Raw genomic sequence first — 27,128 nt, 5'->3', positions numbered from 1 at the left:
TAGAATCCTGTTTGGCTGGCGGTCAGCAGCACCGCCCAGAGCTGCGGACTGGCTGTCCGACCTCTCGGAATCTCTCCAAATGGAGAAAATCAAATTTGCCATCCGAGGGTCGGACGACGGCTTCCACAGAACGTGGGAGCCATTCATGCAACTGTTCCGGGACCTATTTGTGGCCAATGTACAAGAGGAAGAATAGTCGGGGGAAGGTAGCGGGAGGGGGGGGGGGGGCTACAGGTTCGTTACGGGGGTTCGATGGCTAGCTAAGGCCCAAAACCAAGCTAAATAAACATGTTGAGGGGGGGGGGGGGGGGGCGCAGTTACTACTACGAAGATGCTTACCTGTAAATATGTATGTTAATTTTTGCGTGTTTGTTTTTGTTTGTTTTTTTTTGTTTTTTTCTCTCTCCTAACAATTTGTAATTTGTTCAATATAAAATACGAAAACTGAATAAAAACATTTATAAAAAAAAAAATGATGTTGAGGAAATAAATGTTCTTGTTAGTGGAGGGGAGCGGCCCTTTGAAATCGATCTCAAGGCGTTCAAAGGGCCTAGAGGTCTTGACCAGGTGGGCCCTGTCTGGTCTATAGAAGTGCGGTTTGCACTCTGCACAGATCGGGCAGTCCCTGGTGACCGCTTTTACCTCCTCGTTGGAGAAAGGCAGGTTTCGGGCTCTGATGTAGTGGGCGAGCCGGGTGACCCCTGGATGGCAGAGGTCAATGTGGATGGCTTTCAGACGGCTGATCTGTGCGCTGGCGCATGTCCCGCGGGATAGGGCATCCGAGGGCTCGTTGAGCTTCCCCGGTCGATATTTAATATCGTAACTATAGGTGGAGAGTTCGATCCTCCACCGAAGGATTTTATAATTTTTTATTTTGCCCCTTTGCGAGTTGTCAAACATAAAGGCAACCGATCGTTGGTCGGTGATGAGGGTGAACCTCCTACCTGCGAGGTAATGCCTCCAGTGACGAACAGCCTCCACGATGGCTTGTGCTTCCTTCTCGACTGAGGAGTGTAGGAGTTCTGAAGCGGATAGGGTACGGGAGAAAAATGCAACGGGCCTCCCTGCCTGATTTAAAGTGGCTGCTAGAGCTACCTCTGAGGCATCGCTCTCAACCTGAAAGGGAGTGGATTCATCCACCGCCCGCATGGCTGCTTTGGCGATGTCCTCCTTGATGCAGCTGAAGGCCTGGCGCGCCTCAGCTGACAGGGGAAATCGTGTGGCCCTAAAGAGTGGGCGGGCTTTGTCCGCATATTGAGGGACCCACTGGGCGTAGTATCAGAAGAACCCCAAGCACCGTTTGAGGGCCTTGGGGCAATGAGGGAGGGGGAGTTCTAATACGGTCCGGGTCTGGGCCCAGGACTCCGTTCTCCACGACATAGCCGAGGATGGCCAGTCTGTTTGTGCGGAAAACTCATTTCTCCTTGTTATAAGTGAGATTTAATTTCTGTGCCGTTTGGAGAAAACGGTGGAGGTTGGCGTCGTGGTCCTGCTGGTCATAGCCGCAGATGGTAACATTGTCCAGATACGGAAACGTGGCCTGCAGCCCGTACTGGTCCATCATTCGGTCCATTGCTCGTTGGAACACCGAAACCCCGTTAGTGACGCCGAAAGGGACCCGGAGGAAATGGAAGAGGCGGCCATCGGCCTCGAATGCCGTGTAGTGGCGGTCCTCCGGGCGGATTGGGAGCTGGTGGTATGCAGACTTCAGATCCACCGTGGAAAATAGCCGATATTGGGCGATCTGATTAACCATGTCTGCAATTCCGGGGAGGGGATACGCGTCTAGGAGCGTAAAGCGATTTATGGTCTGGTTATAGTCGACGACCATGCGGAATTTTTTCCCGGTCTTGACGACCACCACCTGAGCTCTCCAGGGATTATTACTGGCCTCTATGATCCCCTCACTGAGCAGTCGTCGGACCTCCGATCGGATAAAGACCCTATCCCGTAGGCTGTATCGCCTGCTGCGAGTAGCTACTGGCTTGCAATCTGGAGTGAGATTGGCGAAGAGCGGAGGGGGGGAGATGCGCAGTGTGGTTAGGCTGCAGATAGTGAGTGGGGGCAGGGGCCCGCCGAAGCTGAGGGTGAGGCTCTTGAGGTTGCACAGGAAATCCAGGCCTAATAAGAGTGGCGCGCAGAGGTCGGGCAGGACATAAAGTTTAAATTTAGAATAACTAGCGCCTCGAATTGTGAGCGTAGCAACGGTGCGTCCTTGGATTTGGACTGAGTGGGAGCCCAAAGCGAGGGCGATAGTTTGGCTCACCGGAAAAATAGAAAGCGAAAAGCGTCTTACCAGCTCTGGATGTATAAAGCTCTCGGTGCTCCCGGAGTCAAAGAGGCATGGCGTGCTGTACCTGTTGATCTGGACCTCCTCCATCGAACTTCGTAGGTGCTTGGGGTGGGATTGATCCAGAGTGACTGCGCTGAGTTGCGGGTAGTCGGCAGCTCGATCAGCTGTGCTGGAGTGGCCCCGTGATGACTGCCCTCTGAGTTCATAGTCGTCGAGGTGAGTTTCAGAGTTTGAAGGGGATGGATCCCAAGATGGCCGCCCCCATGAATCGCACATGGCCGGCCGCATGGAGGAGGATTGCTAAGATGGCTGCCCCCATGAGTCGCACATGGCCGGCCGCATGGAGGAGGATTGCCAAGGTGGCCGCCCCCATGAGTCGCACATGTCGGGTGGGGGCGGAGTCGGCATACAGGCTGCAGCATTTCGGGGCCTGCAGGCCTGTGAATTCAGGGAACGAGTGCTTTGAGCCGTGGGAGGGTTAGGGGCTGGGGCTTTCTTCGCCAGACACACTCTGGCATAGTGTCCTTTTCGCCCGCAGCTGCTGCAGGTCGCGTTACGGGCCGGGCAGTGCTGCCGTGGGTGCTGGCTTTGGCCACAGAAATGGCAGGCTGGAGCAGCCGAGTAGCTGGCTGGGGCAGCTGAGTAGCTGGCTGGGGCAGCAGAGTAACTGGCTGGGGCAGCAGAGTAGCTGGCTGGGGCAGCAGAGTAGCTGGCTGGGGCAGCAGAGTAGCTGGCTGGGGTAACTGGCTGGGGCAGCAGAGTAGCTGGCTGGGGCAGCAGAGTAGCTGGCTGGGGTAACTGGCTGGGGCAGCAGAGTAGCTGGCTGGGGCAGCAGAGTAGCTGGCTGGGGCAGCAGAGTAACTGGCTGGAGCAGCTGAGTAGCTGGCTGGAGCAGCAGAGTAACTGGCTGGGGCAGCAGAGTAACTGGCTTTGGCAGCGCGGTAGCTAGGGGGCCGTGCGGCACAGGCTTGGTGGGACTGTTGGTCGGGGGTCCACGATGAGGTCGCGGGGTCCGCGGAAACGAGGTGAGGCTGCGGAAGGAAACTTCCATAGTGGTAGCAGCCTTCACAGTAGTATCTAAGTCCTGGGCCCCCTTTTCTAGCCGTCTTTGGCGCACATAGTTAGCCACGAAAACGTCCCGCACAGCAAGCTCCCTATGTTCAGCCGCGGTAATGGCTTGATAATTAGTCATTGGAAAGATTGTTCAATTCCCTTACAAACTCGGCTAGCGTTTCTGTAGGCCGCTGACGGCGAGTCATAAACACGTGGCGTGCATAAACCTCGTTAATGGGCCTAACGTACATTTTGTCCAATATTGCCAGCGCTGCGGTGTAAGAACCGGCCGGATTTAGCTGTGTGGAGATTCTGTGGCTTACCCTCACGTGCAGTAGGCTGAGGTTTTGTTCCTCCGTTGTTCCGGCGGTGCTGGCTTCTGCCAGGTAGGCTTTAAAACATCTCAGCCAGTGGGAAAAAATTTCCTTAGCCTCTGCATCCTGTGGGTCGAGTTCTAGGCGTCCGGGCCTGAGGGCTGCTTCCATGATTTCTTCGACTGTTTCCTGAGTATATTAAATTGTTGGAACCAACAATTCTACGGACATGTGCTTGTAGGATTAGAATAGCGGCTTTAATATACTCACAACAGAGCCAGCCTATTAGCCATTGAACTTTCTGTGAACTGGCCGGCTGACCATGTGGCACTGATCTTTATACAGCAGCTTCCGGGGGAGGAGTCCTGGGCAGAGCCAAGGGAGAAGCCCCGTACAACTTGAGCATTCCCAGAGCTACTCCCCCTGGAGGACAGGTAGTGCAACTGCACTTACAATACAGACACATGTATATACAGATTATAATCCTGTGTGAATCACATTCACCACACTGAGGGAGTGCTGCACTGTCAGAGGGTCAGTATTGAGGGAGTGCTGCACTGTCAGAGGGTCAGTACTGAGGGAGTGCCGCACTGTCAGAGGGTCAGTACTGAGGGAGTGCTGCACTGTCAGAGGGTCAGTACTGAGGGAGTGCCGCACTGTCAGAGGGTCAGTACTGAGGGAGTGCCGCACTGTCAGAGGGTCAGTACTGAGGGAGTGCCGCACTGTCAGAGGGTTGGTACTGAGGGAGTGCTGCACTGTCAGAGGGTCAGTACTGAGGGAGTGCCGCACTGTCAGAGGGTCAGTACTGAGGGAGTGCTGCACTGTCAGAGGGTCAGTACAGAGGGAGTGCTGCACTGTCAGAGGGTCAGTACTGAGGGTGTGCTGCACTGTCAGAGGGTCAGTACTGAGGGAGTGCCGCACTGTCAGAGGGTTGGTACTGAGGGAGTGCTGCACTGTCAGAGGGTCAGTACTGAGGGAGTGCTGCACTGTCAGAGGGTCAGTACTGAGGGAGTGCTGCACTGTCAGAGGGTCAGTATTGAGGGAGTGCTGCACTGTCAGAGGGTCAGTACTGAGGGAATGCTGCACTGTCAAGAGGGTCAGTACTGAGGGAGTGCTGAACTGTCAGAGGGTCAGTACTGAGGGAGTGCAGCACTGTCAGAGGGTCAGTACTGAGGGGGTGCTGCACTGTCAGAGGGTCAGTACTGAGGGAGTGCTGCACTGTCAGAGGGTCAGTACTGAGGGGGTGCCGCACTGTCAGAGGGTCAGTGCTGAGGGAGTGCTGCACTGTCAGAGGGTCAGTACTGAGGGAGTGCCGCACTGTCAGAGGGTCAGAACTGAGGGAGAGCTGCACTGTCAGAGGGTCAGTACTGAGGGAGTGCCGCACTGTCAGAGGGTCAGTACTGAGGGAGTGCTGCACTGTCAGAGGGTGTCTTCTGTTGGATGATAATTTAAACAAAGCCATGTCTGACTCTCTGGTGTTGGTAAAGGTTCTCATTGCCCACTCTCTCAAAGGGCAAGTTCACCTTGAGGCCAATATTCATCTCAATCAACATCACTGAAACAGATTGGTGATTCTCACCTTGCTGTTTGCCCTCAACTCCAAAGAAGTGTCATGATGAACTCGAAAAGCTATGTCTTGTTTCTCATTTACCAGAGCTGCTGGTTTCCCCTGCACTTTCTGTACTATTATAGGAATTTAATTATGCTTGTTATCCAGTTCACAAATTCTCCTAATCTCTGCCTCTCTCTGAATCCCACTGATCTCGGGTTTTTGCTCATTTTATTTTGGTAAAAGTTACTATTTTTGCCTTTCTTAAGTTGTAACTTATGTTGACGAGCACGTGATTGTTCCTGTATTTCGTCAACGGTTACGCTGAGCTCAGCTTTTCCATCTTTAATCTAAGCTTTTCCTTTGTCGCATCACCAGCTGCGAATGCTGCCTGTCTCTCTCAGTTCTGCCACATCTTTGCACTTGCTTTGCCTCCACGGCTAATTCACGCTGTTTTGAAACTTCTCGGGTTCTGGATTTGAAATGAAATGAAATGAAAATCGCTTATTGTCACGAGTAGGCTTCAATTAAGTTACTGTGAAAAGCGCCTAGTCGCCACATTCCGGCGCCTGTCCGGGGAGGCTGGTACGGGAATTGAACCCTCGCTGCTGGCCTGCTTTCAAAGCCAGCGATTTAGCCCAGTGTGCTAAACCCTTTGAAGCATTAATTGCGTTTCTTTTTCCAGACACTACCGCAGTGCTGGGTTTTTCGGATTACATTTCACACCTCCATCGTCGACAGTATTTTGCTTTTATATTATTGCTCTGCATTGGGAATTGCTGCTCACAACCTGCTCGACAACAGTGACTATATTTCTGAATTTTCTTTGGGAGATGTGACGTTGTGACAGGCCAAGTTAGAGAAATACAATCTTCACTTTATCCTTTGTCCATTTCCTGTATCTGCTCTCCACTGCCCGAGATCAGTTACACAACATTGATTGCTCACAGAATCTTTCTGCCTGTCCTACAACAGGCTGCGGAATCAAGTGTGCTGTAAAAAATCAGTCAGAAAATTCATTCAAGATATTGCTTTCCTTCATCTTTTACTTTTCCTGTCCCACCTCCCATTATATGGCCACCGTAAACGTCAGCTTCATACAGAACCTGTCTGCCTGTATTTTAACTCACATCGAATCTTGTCTCACCTTGTGCCTTGGGGGCAGCACGATAACATAGCGGTTAGCTCTGTTGCTTCACAGGTCCAGGGTCCCAGGTTCGATTCCGATTTGGGTCACTGTCTGTGCTGAGTCTGCGTTCTCCCCGTGTCTGCGTGGGTTTCCTCCGGGTGCTCCGGTTTCCTCCCACAGTCCAAAGATAGTAAGAAGTCTTACAACACCAGGCTAAAGTCCGACATGTTTGTTTCAAACACTAGCTTCCGGAGCGCAGCTCCTTCCTCAGGTGAATGATTCACCTGAGGAAGGAGCAGTGCTCCGAAAGCTAGTGTTTGAAACAAACCTGTTGGACTTTAACCTGGTGTTGTAAGACTTCTTACTGTGCTCACCCCAGTCCAACGCCAGCATCTCCACATCTTGGCAGTCCAAAGATATGCAGGGGTAGTGGATTGGCCATGATCAATTGCCCTTCGTGTCCAAAAAGGTAAGGTAGTTGGGGTTACGGGAAAAAGTGGAAGTTTAGGGATAGGGTGGAGGTGTGGAGTTACGTAGGGTGCACTTTCCAAGGGCCGGTGCAGACTCGATGGGCCGAATGGCCTCCTTCTGCACTGTAAATTCTAGGATTCTGGTGATACACAATGGCTCTCAGTCCTGCAAAGCCTTCTTTTCAAAATTCTCATTCTTTTTAAATCCTTCCATGACTTTGCCCTTCCTTCATCTCTCCGCTCCTTTTTTTTTTCTTTTTATAAATTTACAGTACCCAATTATTTTTTCCAATTAAGGGGCAATTTAGCCAATCCACCTACCCTGCACATCTTTGGATTGTGGGGGTGAAACCCACACAGACACGGGGAGAATGTGCAAACTCCACACGGACAGTGACCCAGAGCCGGGATTGAACCTGGGACCTCTGCACCGTAGGCAGCAGTGCTAACCACTGCGCCACCGTGCTGCCCTGTCTCTGCACTTCTCTAATGCTGGCTTCTTGTTGATCCCTGAATTTAAGAGCTTTTTCAAGGAACAGCTACTGCGTGTCCTTGATAAGTATGTACCTGTCAGGCAGGGAGGAAGCTGTCGAGCAAGGGAACCGTGGTTTACTAAGGAAGTTGAAGCACTTGTCAAGAGGAAGAAGAAGGCTTATGTTAGGATGAGACATGAAGGCTCAGTTAGGGCACTTGAGAGTTACAAGTTAGCCAGGAAGGACCTAAAGGGAGAGTTAAGAAGAGCGAGGAGAGGACACGAAAAGTCGTTGGTGGATAGGATCAAGGAAAACCCTAAGGCTTTCTATAGGTATATCAGGAACAAAAGAATGACTAGAGTAAGATTAGGGCCAATCAAGGATAGTCGTGGAAAGTTGTGTGTGGAATCAGAGGAGATAGGGGAAGCGTTAAATGGATATTTTTCGTCAGTGTTTACACTGGAGAAAGACAACGTTGTCGAGGAGAATACTCAGGTTCAGTCGACCAGGCTAGATGGAATTGAGGTTCATAAGGAGGAGGTGTTAGCAATTTTGGAAAGTGTAAAAATAGATAAATCCCCTGGGCCAGATGGGATTTATCCTAGGATTCTCTGGGAAGCCAGGGAGGAGATTGCAGAGTCTTTGTCCTTGATCTTTATGTCGTCTTTGTCGACAGGAATAGTGCCGGAAGACTGGAGGATAGCAAATGTTGTCCCCTTGTTCAAGAGGGGGAGTAGAGACAACCCTGGTAATTATAAACCCGTGAGCCTTACTTCGGTTGTGGGTAAAATGTTGGAAAAGGTTATAAGAGATAGGGTTTATAATCATCTTGAAAAGAACAAGTTGATTAGCGATAGTCAACACGGTTTTGTGAAGGGTAGGTCATGCCTCACAAACATTATTGAGTTTTTTGAGAAGGTGACCAAACAGGTGGATGAGGGTAAAGCGGTTGATGTGGTGTATATGGATTTCAGTAAGGCGTTTGATAAGGTTCCACACGGTAGGCTATTGCAGAAAATAAGTAAGTATGGGATTGAAGGTGATTTAGCGGTTTGGATCAGTAATTGGCTAGCTGAAAGAAGACAGAGGGTGGTGGTTGATGGCAAATGTTCATCCTGGAGTTCAGTTACTAGTGGTGTACCGCAAGGATCTGTTTTGGGGCCACTGCTGTTTGTCATTTTTATAAATGACCTGGAAGAGGGTGTAGAAGGATGGGTTAGTAAATTTGCAGATGACACGAAGGTCGGTGGAGTTGTGGATAGTGCTGAAGGACGTTATAGGATACAGAGGGACATAGATAAGCTGCAGAGCTGGGCTGAGAGGTGGCAGATGGAGTTTAATGCTGAAAGTGTGAGGTGGTTCACTTTGGAAGGAGTAACAGGATTGCAGAGTACTGGGCTAATGGCAAGATTCTTGGTAGTGTAGATGAACAGAGAGATCTCGGCATCCAGGTACATAAATCCCTGAAAGTTGCCACCCAGGTTAATAGGGCTGTTAAGGAGGCATATGGTGTGCTAGCCTTTATCAGTAGGGGGATTGAGTTTCGGAGCCACAAGGTCATGCTGCAGCTGTACATAACTCTGGTGCGGCCGCCACTAGAGTACTGCGTGCAGTTCTGGTCACCACATTATAGGAAGGATGTGGAAGCTTTAGAAAGGGTTCAGAGGAGATTTACTAGGATGTTGCCTGGTATGGAGGGAAGGTCTTACGAGGAAAGGCTCAGGGACTTGAGGTTGTTTTCGTTAGAGAGGAGAAGGCTGAGAGGTGACTTAATAGAGACATATAAGATAGTCAGAGGGTTAGATAGGGTGGACAGTGAGAGTCTCTTTCCTCGGATGGTGATGACTAGCACGAGGGGACATAGCTTTAAATTGAGGGGTGGTAGATATAGGACAGATGTCAGAGGCAGTTTCTTTACTCAGAGAGTAGTAGGGGTGTGGAACGCCCTGCCTGCAACAGTAGTAGACTCGCCAACTTTAAGGGCATTTAAGTGGTCACTGGATAGACATATGGATGAAAATGGAATAGTGTAGGTCAGATAGGCTTCAGATGGTTTCACAGGTCGGCGCAACATCGAGGGCCGAAGGGCCCGTACTGCGCTGTAATGTTCTATGTTCTAATCCACTATTGGTGACCATATCTTCAGCTGCCTGAACGGAAGCTCTGAGATTTCCTCCCTAAACCTTCTCTGCCTCTTTCCCCTCCTATAAAATCTACCTCTTTGAACAAACCTTTGCTTCTCTATCCTAACATTTTGTGTGGCTCTGTGTCAAAATTAGCTTTCTCTTTGCAAATTTTGTCCCTCTTTGAACTTTTGTTCATTAGATATGAAAGTGTTGGCGATTAGGAAAAGGTTGTTTCCCCTCAAATGATGTAAAAGTCTCTATGGCGGCACAGTGGTTAGCACTGCTGCCTCACAGCGCCGAGGTCCCAGGTTCGACTCCCGGCCCCGAGTCACTGTCCGTGTGGAGTTTGCACATTCTCCCCGTGTCTGCCTGGGTTTCACCTCTACAACCCAAAGATGTGCCGGGTAGGTGGATTGGCCACGCTAAATTAGATAAATTGCCACCTTCGGGCCTTTTCAACAAGTTTGTTGTAAATGCATTAATCTACATCATTTATTGCAAGCTCTGATATTATCAACAGAATCATAGAATTTACAGTGCAGAAGGAGGCCATTCGGCCCATCGAGTCTGCACCGGCCCTTGGAAAGAGCACCCTACCTAACCCCACACCGCCACGCTACCCCACACTTCCACCTGATCCCCGTAACCCCACCTTACCGTGCCTTTTTTGGACACTAAGGGCAATTAATCATGGCCAATCCACCTACCCCTGCACATTTGTGGAGGAAACCGGAGCACCCGGAGGAAACCCACGCAGACACGGGGAGAATGCGCAGACTCCGCACAGACAGTGACCCAAGCCGGAATCAAACCTGAGACCCTGGAGCTGTGAAGCAACAGTGCTAACCGCTATGTTATCGTGCTGCCCCCAAGGCACAAGATGAGACAAGATTCGATGTGAGTTAAAATACAGGCAGACAGGTTCTGTATGAAGCTGACGTTTATGGTGGTCATATCAGGTGTAGTCAGTGGTTAGCCAACCCTCAAGTATGTTACAAAAAAAAATTAATACCCTTTTTGACCTGACCGAAGGGTTACTTACATAAGAACTAGGAGCAGGAGTCGGCCATCTGGCCCCTCGAGCCTGCTCCGCCATTCAATGAGATCATGGCTGATCTTTTGTGGACTCAGTTCCACTTTCCGGCCTGAACACCATAACCTTTAATCCCTTTATTCTTCAAAAAACTGTCTATCTTTACCTTAAAAACATTTAATGAAGGAGCCTCAACTGCTTCACTGGGCAAGGAATTCCATAGATTCATAACCCTTTGGGTGAAGAAGTTCCTCCTAAACTCAGTCCCGTTGAACATTAACGGCCTTTCATCTGGCAGACGCTGCACGTTTTCAGTTGTGGGGATCTGCAAGGCACGGTCTGCAAAGGCAGCGGAAACAGATTCAATATGAATTTTCAAAAGAAAATTAGATAAATATCTGAAAGGGAAAATATTGCAGACCATAGGTGTAAAATTTGGGGAGCATAAGGCGAAGAGCTGGTCCTGGCATGATGGACTGTATGGTCTCCTCTGTGCTGTACCATTGTGATAGAGACATACAGCACAGAAAAGGCCCTTCAGACCATTGAGTTGGTGCCAGTCAAAAAAAAAAACCACCTAACCATTCAAATCCCATTTTCCAGCACTTGGCATCACAAGTGCAAATCTAAATACTTCTTCAATGTTAGGAGGGTCTCTGCCTCCACCACCCTGTCAGGCAGCGAGTTCCAGACTCCCACCCCCCTCTGGGGGAAAAGGTTTTTCCTCACATCCCCTCTAACCCCGTGCTGTACCTGTCCTGGGAGTATTTGATGGGGACAGTGTAGAGGGAGCTTTACTCTGTATCTAGCCCCGTGCTGTACCTGTCCTGGGAGTGTTTGATGGGGACAGTGTAGAGGGAGCTTTACTCTGTATCTAGCCCCGTGCTGTACCTGTCCTGGGAGTGTTTGATGGGGACAATGTAGAGGGAGCTTTACTCTGTATCTAACCCCGTGCTGTACCTGTCCTGGGAGTGTTTGATGGGGACAGTGTAGAGGGAGCTTTACTCTGTATCTAGCCCCGTGCTGTACCTGTCCTGGGAGTGTTTGATGGGGACAATGTAGAGGGAGCTTTACTCTGTATCTAACCCCGTGCTGTACCTGTCCTGGGAGTATTTGATGGGGACAGTGTAGAGGGAGCTTTACCCTGTATCTAACCCCGTGCTGTACCTGTGCTGGGAGTGTTTGATGGGGACAGTGTAGAGGGAGCTTTACTCTGTATCTAACCCCGTGCTGTACCTGTCCTGGGAGTGTTTGATGGGGACAGTGTAGAGGGAGCTTTACTCTGTATCTAACCCCGTGCTGTCCCTGTCCTGGGAGTGTTTGATGGGGACAGTGTAGAGGGAGCTTTACTCTGTATCTAACCCCGTGCTGTACCTGTCCTGGGAGTGTTTGATGGGGACAGTGTAGAGGGAGCTTTACTCTGTATCTAACCCCGTGCTGTACCTGTCCTGGGAGTGTTTGATGGGGACAGTGTAGAGGGAGCTTTACTCTGTATCTAACCCCGTGCTGTACCTGTCCTGGGAGTGTTTGATGGGGACAGTGTAGAGGGAGCTTTACTCTGTATCTAACCCTGTGCTGTACCTGTCCTGGGAGTGTTTGATGGGGACAGTGTAGAGGGAGCTTTACTCTGTATCTAACCCCGTGTTGTACCTGTCCTGGGAGTGTTTGATGGGGACAGTGTAGAGGGAGCTTTACTCTGTATTTAACCCCGTGCTGTACCTGTCCTGAGAGTGTTTGATGGGGATTGTAATTGCTGATGGAATTTGAGCCTGGTGAGACTCAACATTCTAAGAGCCGAAAAGAAACATTCTTGCAGGAAAAAAACTACAAATGAAGTTTTAGTTCTGTAGGGGGACAAAACTAGACAGGAGCTGGTGATAATCTCTGTCGAATGAGTTAGCTCCATGTTTTTCAGCGAGTTGCATGTGTGAAACGTGATGGGAGGCTCAGGGGTGGATTCTTGACTTTTATGAACTTGTCTGTTCTAGCAGTGGGTGATAACACCCAGCACGAGTTATGAACATCATTTGCTAACTCAGGCTGTACCTACACCATATAAAAACCAGAAGTACACAAAATGCATCCTTTATTTATCTGCAATGTGGTTCAATCATATCTATAGTACAGTCATATAGAAAACATACAACACTCCCAGCAAAAGGCTCAATATATGAACCCTGTCACATCAATGCAGACTCAAATTTATTTAAAAAGAGTACTTGTAATCCATTTAGGTGGATGAAATATTTCAGAAGAGATGGAGCATCAAATCAGAAACAATTTAAAATCCCTCAGCTGAATAATGGACAGAGAAGCTCTGAGAAGACATTAAGCTAAGATGGTCAATGGTCAATAGTTGAGTGAAAATGTTCGGAGCCGAGTGCTGATCCAGTGGGTAATATGGCTGGTCGCCATATCTCAGCTGCTCCCTCACAGCATCTTCCCGAAGGAAAGCAGATTATAGCTGGCTGGAACCGAAGAGTGGGAGGTGGGAAGGCAGGAACCAGGAGAAGCAGCTGGAGTTAGACAAACATCAGGTACAACAGGAACATTTGTCTGAATCAGCTGCTTATCTCAAATATCTGGAACTCTTAGTGTGCTAAATACACACAAGTTATAACCTCTACTGTTTAAGAGTACATTGAAACTCAGATAAGACCAATTATCCAATTTGTGTACTTTCCCTAACTGAAGGGTTCAATGCCGTAATTTGAAGAAAATGGAAAGTAGATCAACCAGCAATCCAGAGCCAAGAGGAAAATCAATTCTTATCCTGAAATCCCCCATTTGGAATCACAGTGAACAGCCTTCTCTTTTCACTCCAGTATTAGTGTTAATATGCTGGGCACCCAATACTGACTTCACAGACTCTGCAACATTCAAGTGTGAGACAAAAAAACAAGTTCCTGACAGTGTGGAGGTTCATGGGCACCTGTGCATGTATGAAAGTGATTTGCAAGTGTTATCAACTTAGAAGTACGAAAGCTTTAGGTAGCACAGACAGTTTGCATGCTAGAGACAACCAACGGGGAGCAGCATTCATCGCTTGTAAACTTAGTAAACATTTCACACTTGGGGAGTACAGCATCTGGATCAGGAATATAAAAATAAATTCTAGATATCCTGGCATGCACCTATTTAAATCCCCAAATGATTACAAACCACAGAGAATCCTAGCATGGTAAAAATAAACACAACCCGAGTCAATACAACAAAGCAGCCTGGTTCTCACAAACTTCATCAATTATTAGTGACTCCTCCCTTCCTGATGTACAACTGAACATCTGAATTATACCCCAAACAGTTGCACAGTAAACCCTGGCCCAGTAAATATTGTGGAACTCCTGACAGTAATGGACAGTGCAAGCCTGGTAAAAAGGGGATTATTGTCTCATCCAGCTGGTACACAGCTCAGGGTCAGCTCGTGTGTGTGTGTGTGTGTGTGTGTGTGTATATATATATTATAAATATATATTCACACATATATACAGCACACAGAATTAAAGCCACTAATGAGCTGACCTGGTGTATTTGTGATGGTTTATGTGTTACACACAGCAGAGAGCAGGAGAAGTTGTGAGAATGAACCAGTAACCCATTTACTGAGTTTCAGTACAACAGCAGCACAGGTCTCTGCAGTTAATCGGTGCTGTGCTGAGCCACATTGTACCCAGTGTACAGAGAAGTTGAGCACTGTAGCTGCAATCTCTTGTCATAGGGTTTGGAGCACACGGATGAAGATATTAAGTCAATTTTCCCATCCTGTGCATCATCCAATGTTGAACTGCTCTGAAAACTAGTGCAAACTCTGGCACAACACGTCACAGACATTCCGCTCGCCAACCTGACACCTTTCTCCGAGTCAGAGTGGGTTTGAAGTTAAGGTTACTACTTTAAAAAAAATAAATTTAGAGTACCCAATTCATTTTTTCCAATTAAGGGGCAATTTAGAATGGCCAATCTACCTATCCTGCACATCTTTAGGTTGTGGGGGTGAAACCCACGCAAACACGGGGAGAATGTGCAAACTCCACACGGACAGTGACCCAGGGCCGGGATTTGAAGCCGGGTCCTCAGCGCCGTAGGCAGCAATGCTAACCACTGTGCCACCGTGCTGCCCAGAGGTTACTACTTAATGAATTACTAAAAATGCCACCTGGATTTCTGTTCAGATTGACATAAAGCACCTTTGAAACCTAAACACAAACACTGAGGTATTTTACTCACCTATGGAGTATTGTAACAGAAACACTGAATCCGGTTCACTCTCACTAGGGGGTAGCACCAAGCTCTCTGCACTGACCACAATCGGCATCTCTCTGGATTTCTAACAGGGTCCCTAACCTGAGTGAATGATGACTGGAGTCCGGCTCCCCTTTCCCAGTAGCTGCTGTAGGTAGATTTGAATTGGCCACATGGTGGGAACTGTAATCCAGGCTGGAAAGCTCACATCCTTTACTGGGAGCGCATTTCAGAAGGGGTGGGATGTGAAGAGGAAGGGAAAAAATTAAACAGAGTAGGGCCATTTTCTAAGAGTGCATTGGCTGCATACAAAATAAATATTTGTACAGGGTTGGGTTAAGTCTTGACAAAATATAAACCATTTATTCATTCAGGTTAAATCACAGTATTAAAATGGTAGGAGTAGCCAGGTAGCATAGCAGCAACAACAGCTGCTCGACTGGCCAACGGCAAAAGGAGAAGACAGAACACAAAGCTGAGTGAGAGCTGGGGAATGCTCGGCAGGACCGAACAACAGTTGCCTCTCGTATACAAAAGTGAGGTAATCAGAATCTCTCCAATGATGACTTCAGGTAACCGACTTGGATTTCGAAAAATATCCGGAAGCATTTCTCTGCATGTGAGGCACAGTTTGCTGGCCGCTGAGTAGCAATGACAAAACCCCCCCAAAAAAGTGCTTTTCGTTGCTTTCTTCACGATCAGTCCATTGCTGGAACAGACAGAAACCGACTTAAAATATCGTTGGGATCTTTTCACACACCCTCTTTGCAACCTGAGAGAATGTACGACATTCCTCTTCATTCGGTTGTCACCTAGCAATACGGTCAGAAGCAGTGCTTTGCAGAAACACAGTAACTGTTAATTAAATTCTTTACCATCAAACGTGAACTACCAGCCCACCCAAAATCACTGAGAGACAGTCTAAAATATGGCAACTGAAGCCCGAGGTATAAAATGTCACCCGATTGGAATGTATCAGTTCAGCTTGCTGTGGCTGTTCAGAATTAAATCTACAATCCAACAAGGCTATTAGTCACTTTAGAAAAGGTAGCCCGCAGATTTGTTCTTAAACTGGCTCCATTTACCCTCTCACTTATTCCACTCACAAATTTATAAATCATTTCAATGTCATTGAGTCAAACCAAAGTCACGAGAGAAGCCAACAAGTGGGCGAGTCAGAGAGAATTCAGCAAAGAAAAAATGGCAAACGGACCGGAGCCACCCTGAGGATGTGTTAGAATTTCACATCAGTGTTTAGAGAACGCCGCTGTGTTCATTCACAGTTGGGGGGTCGTAGGAACATGGTCCAAAGCCAGTGCCTTGCATCTGTCTTCTCCAGTCCGTTCCCATGTGTAAAAATATAGTTGTCCAAATAAACGGATTAACAGTGTAACTAATGGCACCAGTTGCAGCCGGGAGGTTAGAAGTCCTTCCACGTGGATGTTGCAGAGCTCCGGTACAAGTATTTCCAGATGGCATAGTAATGCACTGCTGCAGCCAAAGCCACAAAGATGTGCCATATCGCATGCGCAAAAGGAATGATCCCGTCACTTTTGAAGAATACCACTCCGAGGCAGTACAGCATGCCGCCCCACATCAGCTCCTGGATGCCGTCAGTGTTTGGCTGCATCAGAACAGTAGGCATTAGATCAAACATCAAACCCAGTCCCCATTTATCCAGTTAACCAATTGCATTTAACCAGGCGGGTTACAAAGACCTGATAACCACATGATAAAGAACAGGGGTTGGGGGGAGGGAGAGAGGCTAATAACTTGACTCAATAATACTGTGAGAGTTGGAGGAGAAACAGGAAACATAAAACTTGCTCATTAACAGCACCAAATAATGGCAATTCAGTGCTACTGCATAGTCACTGGTTATTCATGAATGCCGCCCCCCCCCCTCCTATTCAACCATGCCCCTCACCCGAGGTGTGGTGATCCTCAGATTAAATCACCACCAATCAGATCTGCCCCTCAGAGGGGAAAGCAGCCAATCGTCATCTCGGACAATGGCGACTTCACCTTACCTTTATTCAAGTGAGGATCACTCACTGTGTAACTGTACAGAGTCACTGTTTATTCAGGGTGAGGATCACTCACTGTGTAACTGTACAGAGTCACTGTTTATTCAGCAGGGTGAGGTTCACTCACTGTGTAACTGTACAGAGTCACTGTTTATTCAGTGTGAGGATCACTCACTGTGTAACTGTACAGAGTCACTGTTTATTCAGCAGGGTGAGGATCACTCACTGTGTAACTGTACAGAGTCACTGTTTATTCAGCAGGGTGAGGATCACTCACTGTGTAACTGTACAGAGTCACTGTTTATTCAGCAGGGTGAGGATCACTCACTGTGTAACTGTACAGAGTCACTGTTTATTCAGGGTGAGGATCACTCACTGTAACTGTACAGAGTCACTGTTTATTCAGGGTGAGGATCACTCACTGTGTAACTGTACAGATGATGTGGAGATGCCGGCGTTGGACTGGGGTGAGCACAGTAAGAAGTCTTACAACACCAGGTTAAAGTCCAACAGGTTTGTTTCAAACACGAGCTTTCGGAGCACGGCTCCTTCTTCAGGTGAATGGAAAGGCTTGTTCCAGAAATGTTTATATAGACACAGTCAGAGATGCCCCGGAATGCAAGCACCTGCAGGCAATCAAATCATCAAAGATGCAGAGAGAGAGGTAACTCCAGGTTAAAGAGGTGTGAATTGTCCCAAGCCGACAGTTCCACCGCGCCACAGCAAAAAACCGCACTGACCTCCTCAGAAGACAAACACGGGACACCACTGACAGAGTACCCTTCGTCGTCCAGTACTTTCCTGGGGCGGAGAAACTACGACATCTTCTTCGCAGCCTCCAACACATCATCAGCGAGGATGGACATCTTGCCAAGGTCATCCCCACACCCCCACTACTGGCCTTCAAACAACCGCGCAACCTCAAACAAACCATTGTTTGCAGCAAATTACCCAGCCTTCAGAACAGCAACCACAACACCACAAAACCCTGCCAGGGTAATCTCTGCAAGACATGCCAGATCATCGACATGGACACCACCATTACACGTGGAAACACCACCCACCAGGTACGCGGCGCATACTCGTGCGACTCGACCAATGTAGTCTACCTCATACGCTGCAGGAAAGGATGTCCCGAAGCGTGGTACATTGGCGAGACCATGCAGACACTGCGACAACGAATAAACGGGCATCGTGCGACTATCAACAGGCAGGACTGTTCCCTTCCAGTTGGGGAACACTTCAGCAGTCAAGGACATTCAGCCTCTGATCTCCGGGTCAGCATTCTACAAGGAGGCCTTCAGGAGACGCGACAACGCAAAATTGCTGAGCAAAAACTTATAGCTAAGTTCCGCACGCATGAATGCGGACTCAACCGGGATCTGGGATTCATGTCGCATTACATTCGGCCCCCACCAACAAGCCTGGACTTGCAGAGGCCTACCGACTTAACTGGCTTGGGACAATTCACACCTCTTTAACCTGGAGTTACCTCTCTCTCTGCATCTTTGATGATTTGATTGCCTGCAGGTGCTCGCATTCCGGGGCATCTCTGACTGTGTCTATATAAACATTTCTGGAACAAGCCTTTCCATTCACCTGAAGAAGGAGCCGTGCTCCGAAAGCTCGTGTTTGAAACAAACCTGTTGGACTTTAACCTGGTGTTGTAAGACTTCTTACTGTAACTGTACAGAGTCACTGTTTATTCAGGGTGAGGATCTCTCACTGTGTAACTGTACAGAGTCACTGTTTATTCAGGGTGAGGATCTATCACTGTGTAACTGTACAGAGTCACTGTTTATTCAGGGTGAGGATCACTCACTGTGTAACTGTACAGAGTCACTGTTTATTCAGGGTGAGGATCACTCACTGTAACTGTACAGAGTCACTGTTTATTCAGGGTGAGGATCTCTCACTGTGTAACTGTACAGAGTCACTGTTTATTCAGCAGGGTGAGGATCTCTCACTTTGTAACTGTACAGAGTCACTGTTTATTCAGGGTGAGGATCACTCACTGCAACTGTACAGAGTCACTGTTTATTCAGGGTGAGGATCTCTCACTGTGTAACTGTACAGAGTCACTGTTTATTCAGCAGGGTGAGGATCTCTCACTTTGTAACTGTACCGAGTCACTGTTTATTCAGCAGGGTGAGGATCACTCACTGTGTAACTGTACAGAGTCACTGTTTATTCAGCAGGGTGAGGATCACTCACTGTGTAACTGTACAGAGTCACTGTTTATTCAGCGGGGTGAGGATCACTCACTGTGTAACTGTACAGAGTCACTGTTTATTCTTGGTGAGGATCACTCACTGTGTAACTGTACAGAGTCACTGTTTATTCAGCAGGGTGAGGATTGTTGTCATAGAATTTACAGTGCAGAAGGAGGCCATTCGGCCCATCAAGTCTGCACCGGCTCTTGGAAAGAGCACCCTACCCAAGGTCAACACCTTCACTCTATCCCCATAACCCCACCCAACACTAAGGCCAATTGTGGACACTAATGGCAATTTATCATGGCCAATCCACCTAACCTGCACATCTTTGGACTGTGGGAGGAAACCGGTGCACCCGGAGGAAACCCACGCACACACGGGGAAGATGTGCAGACTCCGCACAGACAGTGACCCAAGCTGGAATCAAACCTGGGACCCTGGAGCCGTGAAGCAATTATGCTATCCACAATGCTACCGTGCTCACTGTGTAACTGTACAGAGTCACTGTTTATTCAGGGTGAGGATCACTCACTGTGTAACTGTACAGAGTCACTGTTTATTCAGCAGGGTGAGGATCACTCACTGTGTAACTGTACAGAGTCACTGTTTATTCAGTAGGGTGAGGGTCACTCACTGTCTAACTGTACAGAGTCACTGTTTATTCAGGGTGAGGATCACTCACTGTGTAACTGTACAGAGTCACTGTTTATTCAGGGTGAGGATCACTCACTGTGTAACTGTACAGAGTCACTGTTTATTCAGCAGGGTGAGGGTCACTCACTGTGTAACTGTACAGAGTCACTGTTTATTCAGGGTGAAGATCACTCACTGTGTAACTGTACAGAGTCACTGTTTATTCAGGGTAAGGGTCACTCACCGTGTAACTGAACAGAATTTCTGATTAAATTGAGTTGTTACTTGGAACATTCACGGAGGAAAGTGAATAAAGCAGAACACCTGGATTGATGAGAATTTAGATTCCTTTCCAGAATGGGAGTGGGCAGAGATGACATTGTCATGAGTCAATATAGGGCAAACTTCATGTCCCTGGTGGTATGATAAGCCCAAACAGTTTGAGTTGGTGAGTTATACACGGGGGAATCAAAGAGAATTATTTCTAAGCACCTACCATTGATGCCACCACCACAGCAGGAGAGAATCCCATTGTCAAATAAAACAGCAGCTCAATAATCTTATACCTGTGCAAAGAAAATACAAATATTTTGATAAAATATAATCAAATTAAACTTTGGTTTGTGCTCTCAGCTAATTACTGATGTGTTTCAAACAATTAAGATGTAGGGGAGTGTTTGATTTAAGTAGTTATTCTTCTGATGTGGGTGTTGCTGGCTAGGCCAGCAGTTATTGCCCATCCTGAATTGCTCGCAAGAAGGTGGTGGTGAGCAGCCTTCTTGAATCGCTGCAGTCCATGTGTTGTAGATACACCCACTGTGCTGTTAGGGAGGGAGTTCTGGGATTTTGACCCAGCAACAGTGAAGGAACGACGTTATAGCTCCAAGTAACAATGATGAGTGACTTGGAAGGGAAATCTGGGGTGATGATTTCCCCATACTTTTGTTGCCTTTGCCTTCCAGTTGGTGAAGGTCACAGTGCTGTCAAAGAAACCTTGGTGAATAGTTACAGTGCATCTTGTAGATGTATACACTGCAACCACAGTGTGCTGGTATTGGACACAGCAAATGTTTAAAGTGGCAGAAAGGATGTTGAACCAGTGGCCTGCTTTGTTCCGAATAAAGTTGAGTTTCTTGAAAATTTGCTTACTGTTCATGGTATAAAAAGACGTAGATGGTACCAGCAGCTGCCATGATCCAAATGAACCAACGCATGTGAGATGCCAAGGGCCCAAGCTCCCGGAGATTTAACCTGCAATAGAAGGATATTAGATGGGTTTTCAGACAGGGGATGTGATAAACAGTACACAGCAAGTGAAGGTTCAGGGTTCACCTCCTCTCCGGAAAGCATCATCTCTTGCTGAGGTCCTACTGTTGCATGCTGTTATTGTACTTTGCCCTTGTGACTGTTCTTTATCTGTCTGTGCAGAACCATCAGAGCCAAGCCCATTCCTGTCCTCAACAAGAAGACAGGAAACCTTCAGGAAATGCCCACTGGCAGATTTTACCCTCTATGATCCAGAATAACTGAGGTTAAAATGGAACACTCAACTGCCAATCGACTAACTCAAAGTAAACTGGAAAATTAACTTGTATCCAACTTGCTGTACCCTGTGTCAGCTGTTTGCTGTATCAGACAGGATATGACAGACTGACAGGATATCAGGCAGGATATGATTGACTCGAATACAAAATTAGCGCGAGTTTGAGTGTTCCAGTTAGATACACTGGTACTTCTTGATTTCAGCATTAACACTTGCCACAAGGTGTCCGGCTAATGAAGAGTATGCGGTCTTTTCAATCATTTCCAACAACAAAGTAATACTTGCTGCTAGAAAGTTGCCTCAACAATTGTACAAGAGTCCGTGGCCTGCAGAACTCATCCAATTCCATCAGGGCTGAATGTGATGTGGACCAAGTTCTCTGCGTTGTTCAGTGATTATTCGTCCCCCACGCTGTCTCCCAAGGCACTCACCATGGTGCGTAAGAAGATGCGATGAAGAAGTAGATAACGATTCGGTCACACATGTGCAAGCATTGCTCCATTGTTCTGTCAAATAGGGCAGAAAGATAAACATCCATAAATCCTCCCCACACCAGTCATGAAAACACCAAACAGATGGATCTGCCAGTTGTGCACAATCACACACGCAGGCAAGGCAGTCAGAAACAAACTAGTTTCAGAAACTTGGAAATCAGTAATAATTGTGATTTGCATCGTGGAAACTTTAGTAAATGGATGAGAGTCAGAGGGCAGAACACTGGCAACGGGAGTGAAGATGAGGCAAGGAAGTAGTAATTGGGTCTTGTTAAATTTGGGTTTCGGAAGTCTGCAGATTGCAGGAGGAAGACAGGCGATGAGGAATGCTAGTTCTGAGATGTTGTATTAGCAAGCACGAGACTGTCAACATGGAGAAGGAAGAATAGTTGCTAAGGGTATATGGATTTTAGAAGGAACTTGCTGTATGCTGATGATTACGCTACTCACAGAATCAGAAGGTGCTCTGTAAAATATCATAGATCAAGTAAAACCTAGGAGTTTAGAATATGGATTGAGTATAAGAACATAAGAACTAGGAGCAGGAGTAGGCCATCTGGCCCCTCGAGCCTGCTCCGCCATTCAATGAGATCATGGCTGATCTTTTGTGGACTCAGCTCCACTTTCCGGCCCGAACACCATAACCCTTAATCCCTTTATTCTTCAAAAAACTATCTATCTTTATCTTAATTACATTTAATGAAGGAGTCTCAATTGCTATACTGGGCAAGGAATTCCATAGATTCACAACCCTTTGGGTGAAGAAGTTCCACCTAAACTCAGTCCTAAATCTACTTCCCCTTATTTTGAGGCTATGTCCCCTAGTTCTGCTTTCACCCGCCAGTGGAAACAACCTGCCCGCATCTATCCTATCTATTCCCTTCATAATTTTATAGGTTTCTATAAGATCCCCCCTCATCCTTCTAAATTCCAACGAGTAAAATCCCAGTCTACTCAACCTCTCCTCGTAATCCAACCCCTTCAGCTCTGGGATTAACCTAGTGAATCTCCTCTGCACACCCTCCAGTGCCAGTACATCCTTTCTCAAGTAAGGATACCAAAACTGAACACAATACTCCAATACTCAAGAAAAAGATAATATTGTGGAGGAGAATGCTGAGACCCAGGCTATTAGAATAGATGGCATTGAGGTGCGTAGGGAAGAAGTGTTGGCAATTCTGGACAAGGTGAAAATAGATAAGTCCCCGGGGCCGGATGGGATTTATCCTAGGATTCTCTGGGAAGCCAGGGAAGAGATTGCTGAGCCTTTGGCTTTGATTTTTAGGTCATCATTGGCTACAGGAATAGTGCCAGAGGACTGGAGGATAGCAAATGTGGTCCCTTTGTTCAAGAAGGGGAGTAGAGATAACCCCGGTAACTATAGGCCGGTGAGCCTAACGTCTGTGGTGGGTAAAGTCTTGGAGAGGATTATAAAAGATACGATTTATAATCATCTAGATAGGAATAATATGATTAGGGACAGTCAGCATGGTTTTGTGAAGGGTAGGTCATGCCTCACAAACCTTATCGAGTTCTTTGAGAAGGTGACTGATCAGGTAGACGAGGGTAGAGCAGTTGATGTGGTGTATATGGATTTCAGTAAAGCGTTTGATAAGGTTCCCCTCGGTCGGCTATTGCAGAAAATACGGAGGCTGGGGATTGAGGGTGATTTAGAGATGTGGATCAGAAATTGGCTAGTTGAAAGAAGACAGAGAGTGGTAGTTGATGGGAAATGTTCAGAATGGAGTTCAGTTACGAGTGGCGTACCACAAGGATCTGTTCTGGGGCCGTTGCTGTTTGTCATTTTTATAAATGACCTAGAGGAGGGCGCAGAAGGATGGGTGAGTAAATTTGCAGACGACACTAAAGTCGGTGGAGTTGTAGACAGTGCGGAAGGATGTTGCAGGTTACAGAGGGACATAGATAAGCTGCAGAGCTGGGCTGAGAGGTGGCAAATGGAGTTTAATGTGGAGAAGTGTGAGGTGATTCACTTTGGAAAGAATAACAGAAATGCGGAATATTTGGCTAATGGTAAAATTCTTGGTAGTGTGGATGAGCAGAGGGATCTCGGTTTCCATGTACATAGATCCCTGAAAGTTGCCACCCAGGTTGATAGGGTTGTGACGAAGGCCTATGGTGTGTTGGCCTTTATTGGTAGAGGGATTGAGTTCCGGAGCCATGAGGTCATGTTGCAGTTGTACAAAACTCTAGTACGGCCGCATTTGGAGTATTGCGTACAGTTCTGGTCGCCTCATTATAGGAAGGACGTGGAAGCTTTGGAACGGGTGCAGAGGAGATTTACCAGGATGTTGCCTGGTATGGAGGGAAAATCTTATGAGGAAAGGCTGATGGACTTGAGGTTGTTTTCGTTAGAGAGAAGAAGGTTAAGAGGTGACTTAATAGAGGCATACAAAATGATCAGAGGGTTAGATAGGGTGGACAGCGAGAGCCTTCTCCCGCGGATGGAGGTGGCTAGCACGAGGGGACATAGCCTTAAATTGAGGGGTAATAGATATAGGACAGAGGTCAGAGGTGGGTTTTTTACGCAAAGAGTGGTGAGGCCGTGGAATGCCCTACCTGCAACAGTAGTGAACACACCAACATTGAGGGCATTTAAAAATTTATTGGATAAGCATATGGATGATAAGGGCATAGTGTAGGTTAGATGGCCTTTAGATTTTTTCCATGTCGGTGCAACATCGAGGGCCGAAGGGCCTGTACTGCACTGTATCGTTCTATGTTCTAGGTGTGGCCTCACTAACACCTTATACAATTGCAGTATAACCTCCCTAGTCTTAAACTCCATCCCTCTAGCAATGAAGGACAAAATTCCATTTGCCTTCTTAATCACCTGTTGCACCTGTAAGCCAACTTTTTGCGACTCATGCACTAGCACACCCAGGTCTCTCTGCACAGCAGCATGATTTAATATTTTATCATTTAAATAATAATCCTGTTTGCTGTTATTCCTACCAAAATGGATAACCTCACATTTGTCAACATTGTATTCCATCTGCCAGACCCTAGTCCATTCACTTAACCTATCCAAATCCCTCTGCAGACTTCCAGTATCCTCTGCACTTTTCGTTTTACCACTCATCTTAGTGTCATCTGCAAACTTGGACACATTGCCCTTGGTCCCCAACTCCAAATCATCTATGTAAATTGTGAACAATTGTGGGCCCAACACAGATCCCTGAGGGACACCACTAGCTACTGATTGCCAACCAGAGAAACACCCATTAATCCCCATTCTTTGCACCAATTCTCTATCCATGCTACTACTTTACGTTTAATGCCATGCATCTCTATCTTATGCAGCAAAAACAGACAAAAACAATAATAGAAGGAATACAATGAAAGAAACTAGACTGAGGTGGATGGTGTCACACTGGAACAAGTAGATAAGTTTTGTCTATTTTGGAGAATAACAGAACACTAATAAAGATTTTATATAGAAGATGATGGATGCGATGCCAAAGTCAGAAGAGAAATAGATAGCCAGGAGTAATTTTATGACAATGAAGAATGTGTTAACCACAAGAAAACTCAAAATCTAAAACCCAAATTTAACAAGACACAATGACTTACTTTACCCCATCTTCACTCCTGTTCCATGGCTGCAGTGTTCTGCTCTCTGACTCTCGCTTATTTACTAAAGGTTCCACGATGCAAATCAAAATTGTTAATGTTTTCCAAGTTTATGAAACTTTGCCTCCAGTTTTCATCCCTGGAAGTACATATAATTCTTGGAACATTTGTTCTGTGTACAGATTGAAATCTTTTGGCAAGCGTCTCATCATTCTCCTCTCTCTTCACTTGAAACAAGTCCGATTCTAGTCTGATATCTGCTATTTATTTCCAATATAGAATCTGGATAAATCTCATGGGCGGGATTCTGGGTTTCTGAGACTAAGTGTTGGCGCTGATGCAGGATTCGTGGACTTTCATGACACCAAACCTGGATCGATTCAGCGACTATGGAAGGGCTAGCACCGACACCACGTGGAACACAATCGATTCCAATGAAAAACAGTGCAGGATTCGCTGGGTCCGTGATTGATACGCGGGAGGCTGAGAAGCTGCAGCCGCACATCCACATTACACCCCACACACACTCATCCCAGCCAACACACACACATTACACTCCCACACACTCTCATCTCAGCCAACAAAATGGCACTGGTTGTGCTGGAGCGCGCCCATACAGCTGATGGGTCTGCTGGGGCCAGAGGGCACCGAGGGGGGTGCCCTGAGGGGAAACCTATACAACCCGTGGCCTTAGCTCACAGTGGGCAGTTAGCGATGTGCCCAGTCGTGTTTCCCGACTTCGCGTCAGCCAACGGAGAATCCTGGCCCACATATTTGCAGTCCATGGCACATTTCAGCAACATGTCTACTAACATTCCCGCACCAGTCTCCCCGGACAGGCGCCGGAATGTGGCGACTAGGGGCTTTTCACAGTAACTTCATTGAAGCCTACTCGTGACAATAAGCGATTTTCATTTTCATTTGGTGATAAACATGATCAAACACTTTTTCATAGTCCGTGATGCATTTGCAACATTCCTATTTACTTGAAGATATTTATCAAAAATTGTTCTTTCGGTAACTATTCCCTTTCTCATCATTACTCCAGTTCTAAATCCACACCCCATTTCACCAATTTCTGCTTCAAATATTTTATTATTTAATTCTGTTCGGGCAGCACAGTAGCACAGTTGTTAGCACTGTTGCTTCACAGCTCCAGGGTCCCAGGTTCGATTCCTGGCTTGGGTCACTGTGTGTGTGGAGTCTGCACGTTCTTCCCGTGTGTGCGTGGGTTTCCTCCAGGTGCTCCGGTTTCCTCCCACAGTCCAAAGATGTGCAGGTTAGGTGGATTGGCCATGCTAAATTGCCCTTAAGTGTCCAAAAAACGTTGGGTGGGGTTATTGGGATAGGTTGGACGTGTGGGCTTTTAAGTGGGGTGCTCTTTCCAAGGGCTGGTGCAGACACGATGGGCCGAATGGCCTTCTTCTACACTGTAAATTCTATGATTCGATTCATGATCACTTTAATGAGAGGATTCACTAAACTTGTAGTTCCAAATTGATTACACTCCACTGCTTTAAGTTTCTAGAGTAACTTAACAAATAATGACTTTCTCAATTCACTTGGAATGAGCCCTTTTTGTATATTTTTGCCCACAAATTTCTGTTATCAATCCTAATTCGGTTTCTCCACGAGCTTTTAGATGTTCTGTTAATTCATCTATTTCTGGAGATTTTCCTGTACCCATCAATTCCAAAGTATTCTTTACGTCTGATACCATAATGTTTAGTCCAACAGTTGCCTCTGTATCTTGAGGACTCCTCGATTTGGAGTCTATGCCTCAATCCCAACAATCTCTCCCTCAATGCCAGCAAAACTAAAGAGCTGGTCATTGACTTCAGAAAGCAAAGTACTGTGCACACCTCTGTCAGCATCAAGGTGGAGATGGTTAACAGCTTCAAATTCCTAGGGGTGCACATCACCAAAACTCTGTCCTGGTCCA

The 27,128-nt window shown here is 47.1% G+C and overlaps 1 protein-coding gene across 2 annotated transcripts in view; it reads right to left on the bottom strand.

Annotated features, from left to right (window-relative positions):
- Positions 1 to 12,509: 12,509 nt before the first annotated feature.
- The window catches only part of LOC119953078 (monocyte to macrophage differentiation factor-like), a 29,031-nt gene continuing 14,412 nt past the window's right edge, over positions 12,510 to 27,128 (bottom strand). For both annotated transcript variants that reach the window (XM_038776903.1, XM_038776901.1), the window contains exons 4-7: positions 21,533 to 21,607; positions 20,708 to 20,809; positions 20,055 to 20,124; positions 12,510 to 16,306 (exon numbers count right to left, since the gene is read on the bottom strand). In XM_038776903.1, the coding sequence (XP_038632831.1) occupies positions 16,103 to 16,306; positions 20,055 to 20,124; positions 20,708 to 20,809; positions 21,533 to 21,607 (451 nt within the window). In that variant the 3' untranslated portion in view covers positions 12,510 to 16,102. The remainder of the gene's footprint in view (positions 16,307 to 20,054; positions 20,125 to 20,707; positions 20,810 to 21,532; positions 21,608 to 27,128) is intronic.

The sequence above is a fragment of the Scyliorhinus canicula genome, chromosome 18 (genome assembly GCF_902713615.1).
Source record: "Scyliorhinus canicula chromosome 18, sScyCan1.1, whole genome shotgun sequence".
Classification (NCBI taxonomy): domain Eukaryota; kingdom Metazoa; phylum Chordata; class Chondrichthyes; order Carcharhiniformes; family Scyliorhinidae; genus Scyliorhinus; species Scyliorhinus canicula.
The sequence above is the reverse complement of the archived record's forward strand: the minus strand, read 5'-3'. Positions and strand labels throughout refer to the sequence as shown.